This window comes from Acanthochromis polyacanthus, chromosome 16 (assembly GCF_021347895.1).
Source record: "Acanthochromis polyacanthus isolate Apoly-LR-REF ecotype Palm Island chromosome 16, KAUST_Apoly_ChrSc, whole genome shotgun sequence".
Classification (NCBI taxonomy): domain Eukaryota; kingdom Metazoa; phylum Chordata; class Actinopteri; family Pomacentridae; genus Acanthochromis; species Acanthochromis polyacanthus.
Window position 1 is genome coordinate 15,770,826 of NC_067128.1, and position 8,983 is coordinate 15,779,808.

The following is an 8,983-nucleotide window of genomic DNA, read 5'->3' on the forward strand; positions in this document are numbered from 1 at the left end:
TCTTCTTTTTAACTTTTTATTTTCTTATTTGCAGCAGATGAAAGTTTTAAAACAAGAAAAACACGACTAATTTAAGTAAAGATTACTCAGTACTAGTGCAGTATGATTACACTGTGTCTTGACAGAAGTTGGTTTATCTAGCTGCACACCACTGCTAATTATATCAACAGAAAATTTAAGTAGTATTTTTGGTGCACGTTGCAGCAATAAGATGCTCAAGGCTTTAAAGTATCTGTCGTCTCCTGTCGGTCCTGAGAATCTCACCTGCTGCCTCCCTGCAGGTTCAACTGCAGCCATGAGCCGGAGGAGGGTTTCGGTGAAGGATCTGGGTGTGGTGGACTGTCAGGGCTGGTTGCTGCGCCGGAAGGAGGGACGCAGCTTCCTAGGGAGCAAATGGAAGAGATACTGGTTTGTCCTGAAGAAGTGTTCTCTGTACTGGTACACCGACAAGACGGTAAGTCACAGTTCATTTGGGGTTGAATGGAAAACATGAGTATCCACATTCAGCTCCAACAGCAGTGGTTCACTTTCATGTGTCACTGGTGTTGGAAAGCTGGGACTGATTAGTGTTTGGGGCTCTATGAGGAGTCGTTTACCAGGCGATGTTAGCAGAATCCCAAGAGGATGAAACCTGGAGACCTTTACTGGAGCACCATCATGTGGTTCTGCTTTTGTTTTTTTAATGAAACATTGTGAATGTTTGCAACTATTAAATGGATTGGCTTGAAATTCGGTTCAGACATGCCCACAGGATGGATTGTACTCAATTTAATGATCCTCATATTTTCCTTTTGTTACCAACCATCCCTGCCTCCTACTGTCCAAAGTCATATCAGATAACAGTTCTAGATGTTAAACATGCTTGAGATCTTGACTTACCTCCACCAGAGGCCGAAAAAGCATCCATCCATCCATCATCTGTACACCGCTTAATCCTCTTTAGGGTCACAGGAAGGCTGGAGTCCATCCCAGCTGACTTGTGTTGAAGGCAGGGAACACCCTGGACAAGTCTCCAGTCTATCACATGGCTACACATGGAGACAAACAATCACACTCACATTCACACCTACACGCAATTTAGAATAATCAGTTAACCTCAGCGTATTTTTGGACTGTGGGAGGAAGCTGAAGTACCCAGAGAAAACCCATGCATGCACAGGGAGAACATGCAAACCACCACGCCACTGGGCAACCCCCTAAAAAGCATGCTTTTCATTTTATCTACAGTCTCTCATATGTGAAATGCTGCTTAAAAGAGGAACATTTTTCATCAATTTGTAATTTTTCGGCTGTCCACATGCTTTTGACTATTCACTGCAAGTCTTGTAACTATAAATACATGATTTAACGAGTAATTTTAAAAAAAAAGTGGGTGCACAGTTAGAAAGAAAGTAGGTCAGACTGCAGATCAAACCGAACAAAGCACAGTTACACCTACGGTCCGAAGCAGCGAGGCGATGTGCTGCATCCTGTCACTGACCACGACATTTTTCACTGCTCTAATCTTGTTTTTCTTCTTTGCAGGCTGAGAAAGCTGAAGGATTCATCAACCTGTCCGGTTTTACCATCCAACAGGCCAAACAGAAAGAGTGCAGAAAGAAACAGTATGACATGTTTGTTTTCAGCAGCCTGTGTTAGTTAAAGTCGACACAGACAGAAAAAACCCACCAGTCTGAGTCAGCTATTTGTGGTCAAACACCCAGCACTGCCGCTTCACACTGTGAACGTCAAGTTTCATCAACACACTGTCTTAAACAACATGTACACTTAAACAGCGTCAAACTGTCTCCATCAGCTGCTCAGTGTATGCAGTAGATTATTATTTATGTCATCATTAAGATGCTCTGTGTTTGCTTTCAGTGCCATAACAGCCAGTCACCCTCTGGTTGTGAACATATTTATTGCTGCAGAGAACTTCACAGAGATGAACAAGTAAGTATGTCACTCTTTTTTTTAAATCATTTATTACTACCTTATAAGTGATATTGTGAGGATGTTTAATAATAAGCCTGAGTAGAAAGTACACGTCTTTATTCCAGCTAGACTGAAATATGGGTCCATGATAGAGTATACACTAGCAGTCAAAAGTCGTGATAGACCTTCTCATTCAGTGGTTTTTATTTAATTATTTTAACACTGAAGACATCAAAACTATAAGAGGATACATATGGAATTATTCTGTAAACAAAAAACTGTTAATCTTCAGTATTCATCTTCTATGTAAAAAATAATACAAATAAATAAAAAGGATTGGATGAGAAGGTGTGTCCAAACTTTTGACTGGTAGTGGAGATGTTACAACATCTCAAAAGTGGATGAAAAGAGTGGGGAAAATGCTCAGTACAATACAGTGAAAGCTTTATATGCACCTGTAACATAAAGATAAGATGTGGAGCAATATGCTGAAATATTACACTGGAAATTGAGTGATGGCACAAAAGAAAAAGCATTATGAAATCTCATTGCGTAGGGATGAAAAACAAAAAGATACATCACAAAGTTGGGACATGAATAAGTAAAATTTATCCCCACATTAGCATCTTCAGGTTGACTTGAGATGAAATCACAGCCTTGGTTGTCTTTAAAGCAAATCAGAGCTCTAGATCACTGCCTCTGACACTGTTTCTAAGTATATTTTCAAATAGTTTGACCAACATATTTGTCCAAAGTAACTTAAAATGAGTTTATTTAAGCTCATTAGAGACAGATGCTAGATGCAATGAAAAATTCCTTTGGATTTTAAAATGTCTAATCTCTTATGCTCCTTTAAAAAAAAACAAACAAGAAAATAAATTTCCACCTGAAGTTTTAATCAGGAAATAACTCCAAAGCTATCGGCCATGAGCAGCTCTTCATCTGAGGAATGCTCACGCTCAAGTCTTCTGGTCGTCATGACAAGCCAGTGTGAGATTCACAAAAATATAACTTTTTATTGTGGCACAGATTCTGTTACACCAGTTTTTAACATGATAGACTCTGCCAAATTTGCTCAAACAAAAATGATTTACAGTGTGTTTCTCAATCACCAACCTCATGATTAGCTTGCTGTATCAGCCCAACCACAGCTGCCCAAATGTCAAAAAAGTAAAGCTGAACTGCATGGCTCTCACAAAGGGACTCGCTGCTGATAGTACTGGTAGTATGTAGTAATAATTATTGAGTTTTATGTCACCTCTTTTTGCAGAACAAAAATACACTTAGTTCCTCATTCTCCTCCTCTTCTTGTTGCTTCTGTTTGTCATCTTGTGATTTGATGATTCATTATTGGATTATGTCAAATGCTGCCGTCTCTAAGGCCGAACATCTGTTTGCAGGTGGTTTAGCAAACTGTCAGAAGCAGCCGAGCGGTGTGAAGTGATTAACAGCGAAGGTCAGATGGTTCGATACAGTAATATACATGTATACTGTATGTGCAAGTGAGAAAATGACCATTTATTCCCAGCTACATCCCCACATAGCTCTTGTCTTTTAATTGCCCCAAAATCTTGTTTCCATCTTTATTTTTTTAATCTTTCTTTCCATTTTTTCCTGTGACTCTTTTTCCTCTCACTCACATTGCACTATCTTAATATAATTTTGTCTTTTTTTCCAGTTTTTCTTTCCTTTTCTTCCCCTGCAGCTGCTTTGTCCCTCTTCTTCCTTTGCTTCTTCCATGAATTCTTTCCATTTCTTCTCTGCTTCTTTTCCTTTCTTTTTCTTCTTTTACTCCCTCTTCTTATCTTTCTGATCTCATATCTTTAATATCTTCTGTAACTTCTTTTCTCCTCCATTCTTTCCTCTTTACTTTGCTTCCTCCTGCAGCCTCCCCTTCATTCTTCCATTGGTCCAGTCTTCCTTCTGTTCTTCACTCGCTTCTTCTCTCCAACCCCTTTTTCCCTCCTATTTCTTGTCTTGTGTCCTTTTTTTACTTTCTCTCCATTTGCATTTTTTGCCATGCAGAGTGCTACAGTGACGCACTTTTTGACGTAACAAAGTAGATTTACTCAAGCACCTACAGCTTTTGTCTCCCCTTTCTGACAGTGACAGTAATTACACAAAAGTCCAACAAAGGCAAATGCTATAGCTACATGTCTACTCAAAATATAGTCAAATATCTACACTAACTCAGCGTTTGAGTAGGAACAGGATAGAAACACTGCTCTCAAACAGCCTCAGTTCTCAGTGTCATGGAATCCACAAGGTGTTGGAAATGTCCCTTTGAGATCACTGTTGTCTGGTTTTGTATATGTGTTGAGGAAGCTGAGAAAAATGTCAGCAACGCCACCCAGGGAGCTGCACCTCAGAATTTACAAACCACGTCTCCACAAAATACCAAATATTCCACTGAAATAAACCAATGAAATAACCCCTGCAGCTGCTTTGTCCCTCTTCTTCCTTTGCTTCTTCCATGAATTCTTTCCATTTCTTCTCTGCTTCTTTTCCTTTCTTTTTCTTCTTTTACTCCCTCTTCTTATCTTTCTGATCTCATATCTTTAATATCTTCTGTAACTTCTTTTCTCCTCCATTCTTTCCTCTTTACTTTGCTTCCTCCTGCAGCCTCCCCTTCATTCTTCCATTGGTCCAGTCTTCCTTCTGTTCTTCACTCGCTTCTTCTCTCCAACCCCTTTTTCCCTCCTATTTCTTGTCTTGTGTCCTTTTTTTTACTTTCTCTCCATTTGCATTTTTTGCCGTGCAGAGTGCTACAGTGAGGGCAGCGATCAGGATGCTGAAGACAGTTGTCTGGACTCTCAGCTGGATGCAGCAGATTCTGAAAATGTGAGTAACACAATCTACACTCTCAATATCGATATGAAAGTAGTTCAACCAGATAGATGTGAAGCACTGAGACTCACAATAGGTGCTGAAAACAACACCTTATCATTTTTGTCGTAATTTATGAGAGCCCATAATGGTTGCTGTTGCAGGATAAAGCACCTCTGTTTTCCAAATTACTGCAGGCCAAAAGTTTGGAAGCAAGATTAGATTTGTACAAAAGAAGATCATAATTTCATTGGTGTGCTTTGCAGCAAAATAAACATGATTATTGTATAAAGAGTCACTCATCAGAATACATTTTTACTATAATTATCGGGTATTTGTATCTGTACTCTTGTGTCTTTACTCAGCTGTTTCTTTCTAGTTATTTCTCTGGTAGTTCTAGAGATATGGACACAGTTGAGATTTATTGGGATTTTTGTATGCAAACTCCCAAAAGCCAAAGAGCTAAAGTGAATAATACAAACTAAGATTCGTTTTTTCTGTTGCACTGAAATTGTGCAAATTTTCTCAACCCTAAAACAAAGCCTTTCTTTTGTTAACATTTATCCAGCTATTGCCTGGTAGCATCAATGTATACCTAAAGGTAAACTGAGGAAAATGGTAAATATCAATGACGTCTGATCATCCAGTAAATACATCTCAAAATCCATAGAATTCATACTAATTTTTATTATGTTTTTAAGAAAGACAATGTAAACAGAAACTTGAAGTTGCATCCAAACTTTTGGCCTGCAGTGTGCATGCAGTATGCATCCAGTTAGGATATACACTCAATAAAAATATAAACAAAACACTTTTGTTTTTGCTCCCATTTTTTATGAGATGAACTCAAAGATCTAAAACTTTTTCCACATACACAATATCACCATTTCTCTCAAATATTGTTCAGAAATCTGTCTAAATCTGTGATAGTGAGCACTTCTCCTTTGCTGAGATAATCCATCCCACCTCACAGGTGTGCCATATCAAGATGCTGATTAGACACCATGATTAGTGCACAGGTGTGCCTTAGACTTAGTTCAAGCACATCTTTAATATCTTTTTATTCTGTGTGACATAAACATCACCAAACTGTCAGCCCCAGTGGACCAATGGACTTTAAAACCAGATGACCTCTAAGTTGCTAGATTGGTGAAACCTTTTTTTTTTTTTTTTTACAGGTAGACCATCTTCAGCCTCCCTGTGAGTCTTTATCCTGCACGTCAGTCCTATTTGACACACCTCCTGCTGAACACAGATGTAGAAGCACCTCAGCAGGTGGAACTTTAAGCAGAAACAGAGGAAGACAACCAGTAAAGGATAGCAGCGAGTGTCTCTCCTGGCTTGACCTCCCCAGTCAGGCCAAAGCCAGCGGTGCCCTGTCCGTCCCTCTGATCCATGTTAAAGAAGAACATGGTAAACATCTGTAGCCACAGCTGGTCACCATAGCTGTTGCTGCTACTTTAACTCACCGACCTCTTCTTGTTTTCAGAGAAGCCGCCTGATGAGATGGAGCGTCTCTACAACCACCTGAAAGCAGCCAGCTTGTCTCCTACTGGAGAGTCCAGTCAGAGGGACTTCAGAGCCTCGTTTATCCGACGATGTCAGAATGACAGAGTCAACGAAAAGCTTCACCTGCTGCGAATCCTCAGCAGCACATTAAAGGTGAGTCAGATTTTTGTCTTTAACTGAGTCAACAAATGAGAAAATATATAACAGATGGGATCACACCAGGAGATGCTTCTGGTGAGGAAAAGAAAAGAGTTGCCCAGAACTTTGCCACATGTAACTAACTGGCACTTTTTGACGTAACAAAGTAGATTTACTCAAGCAGTGTACCTACAGCTTTTGTCTCCCCTTTCTCACAGTGACAGTAATTACACAAAAGTCCAACAAAGGCAAATGCTATAGCTACATGTCTACTCAAAATATAGTCAAATATCTACACTAACTCAGCGTTTGAGTAGGAACAGGATAGAAACACTGCTCTCAAACAGCCTCAGTTCTCAGTGTCATGGAATCCACAAGGTGTTGGAAATGTCCCTTTGAGATCACTGTTGTCTGGTTTTGTATATGTGTTGAGGAAGCTGAGAAAAATGTCAGCAACGCCACCCAGGGAGCTGCACCTCAGAATTTACAAACCACGTCTCCACAAAATACCAAATATTCCACTGAAATAAACCAATGAAATAACCAGGAACAGCAACAGATGTATGATTTCATCACATCCTTCTCATCAAGTAACTGGATCATGTTTTAAATATACTCTGTTTGATAACTGTGGTAATTGGTATCACATCTTTTCCAAGATGAGAAGTTGTCACATCAGTGATTTCTCTCTGCCTTTTGGAATCTTTCTTGCTGATTTTGTATCAGTGATGATCAAGTGTGGAGCTGCACAAGTACATGTACTTAGTTACATTCTCTCAGTGTGTCTTTACCCTGTTAAAGTGGATCTATGTTTCAACATCTCTTCAGGCTAAAGAGTCGGAGCTGCTGGCAGTGGAGCAGATCCTCAGTGACCCGACCCTCACAGCGCCCACATACAGGAAGTGGAGAGTCTCCAACTTGGCCCTGCTGCAGGACATCAGTGGATGCAACCAGGCAGCAGGAGGAGGTTCAGAGCTCAGAGATGAGAAAAGAGTGTGAGCAGAGACCCAGCTCACACCAGGGAGAACACATCTGGCAAACACCATTTTACTCTGGTGTGGTCAGTTTTATAAAGTATGTCCATGAAGACCTACAATACAGCCCAGTTCTTCATGTTGGTCAGCAGCCAGGTTCATGTGTTGGATCAATATAGCAAGTGTTGAGCTGATACTACTCTATATATGCTACTGGACCAGTTCTAAGTTCTACTGGAGTGGTTAACCGATGTCAAATAAAGACCAAATACCAGATCACTGTCATTTGAAACACTGTAATATTCAATAAAACATAACATTGATAACAAAGTGAAAAAAAAACATATGGTTCAGTTCAAAGTGTTTCCAATTCAATCCCCTTAAGAAGAATATATTCCCTTTAAGTCCAGTTCAAGAGTGTCTCCACACCAGTTCAGTTCAAAGAAAAGAATAATATTCCAATAGTCCTACCGCTCAGTCAGAGAGTTATCAACAGACCAACCCTACAGTGAATCCTCTCACCGGCTTGATGAAACTACAACAGCAGTTCCTACAGTCGGGTCGCCATCTTTTATTGTCTCCCTCATAACATGGAGGATCATCTCTCTCAGTCCAGGCCTCAAACTGGGACAAGAAAACTGACCTGTACAACATGTCATGAATAAAATAAATGACCCTGTCCATATAAATCAAATCCAAAAGGTTTTACAGTTTCTGGGAATCATAACGTTACAGCTCCGTTGTTTAACCACAGTCAAAATGGCGGCATAGCAGCATGTCCCAGCTTCACAATCTCCTGTTTCACATGAAATAAAATGACACTCAACTTTCCCCTCTAACACAGTGTACATTCACGCTTTGATTATTATAATAATAGAACATTATTATCCATTAAACAATCTGTATTTACGGTTTTCTCATTCAATACAATAACATCATGAGACCACCAGGGCCAAGCAGCTGCAGATGCAAACGCCACATGCACAGCTCAGTACAACGGGCTGAAACTCCCCAAAACCACTGCAGTTCATTTAAGCATTATCTTCATAAATCACCAACCAAGTAGAGATTATTTTCCAGGATCTAAGTCGATTGTTTATTAATGTATTTGGCTTTCCTCACTTCTGTTTATACTTGTGACTCTGCTCTGTTTGAGCGCCAAGTTTGCTGTGCTTTCAACAGTGTGTCTTCAGAGCCGGAGGCTGCACGGAGCTTTAATTTACCTCTCTGTGTTTGTGTATTTAACTTTTAATTTTGTTTAATGTTTTTGTATAAAATAAATATAAATATATATCTGCCAGAGTTGTCTTGCCTCTTTCCAACCTTCAGATTGGGTTATTTGAGATCTCAACACCACAAAGGCCCTTACAGATGATTCCATTGTTAGTTTACCTGATAATTACACAATTTGTCCAAATGCAGATTGTTAAGGAATTCATTTCAAATTTCATGTTGCTTAGCACAAATCTTAGAGGCTTAGCTATTTGGGTGAATTGAACCTTTAAAATCTTAGTTAGGATGTGAAGTAGTACTTTGTGTGGTCCTGCAAGTGCAGCCTCCAGCTCTGTAGACAAACTTGCTGAGGCCAAAATGAAAAGGGAAAACTGCTTGAAAAAACTTTT

The 8,983-nt window shown here is 39.7% G+C and overlaps 1 protein-coding gene across 1 annotated transcript; it reads left to right on the forward strand.

Annotated features, from left to right (window-relative positions):
• Positions 1-45: 45 nt before the first annotated feature.
• LOC110952209 (interactor protein for cytohesin exchange factors 1-like) lies at positions 46-8,659 on the forward strand. Its single transcript, XM_022195647.2, has 8 exons — positions 46-454; positions 1,525-1,604; positions 1,861-1,932; positions 3,315-3,370; positions 4,676-4,755; positions 5,919-6,153; positions 6,230-6,402; positions 7,216-8,659. Exons 1-8 carry the CDS (start codon positions 212-214, stop codon positions 7,384-7,386), a joined length of 1,110 nt encoding a protein of 369 aa, XP_022051339.2. The 5' UTR covers positions 46-211; the 3' UTR covers positions 7,387-8,659.
• The last annotated feature ends 324 nt before the right edge of the window (positions 8,660-8,983 follow it).

Bases quoted from the DNA above. Each gene is read 5' to 3' on its own strand.
- LOC110952209 (XM_022195647.2), top strand. From the start codon at position 212: ATGCTCAAGGCTTTAAAGTATCTGTCGTCTCCTGTCGGTCCTGAGAAT. The intron at 4,756-5,918 runs GTGAGTAACACA...TTTTTTTTACAG, and splicing joins ATGCAGCAGATTCTGAAAAT to GTAGACCATCTTCAGCCTCC. The intron at 6,154-6,229 runs GTAAACATCTGT...TCTTGTTTTCAG, and splicing joins CCATGTTAAAGAAGAACATG to AGAAGCCGCCTGATGAGATG.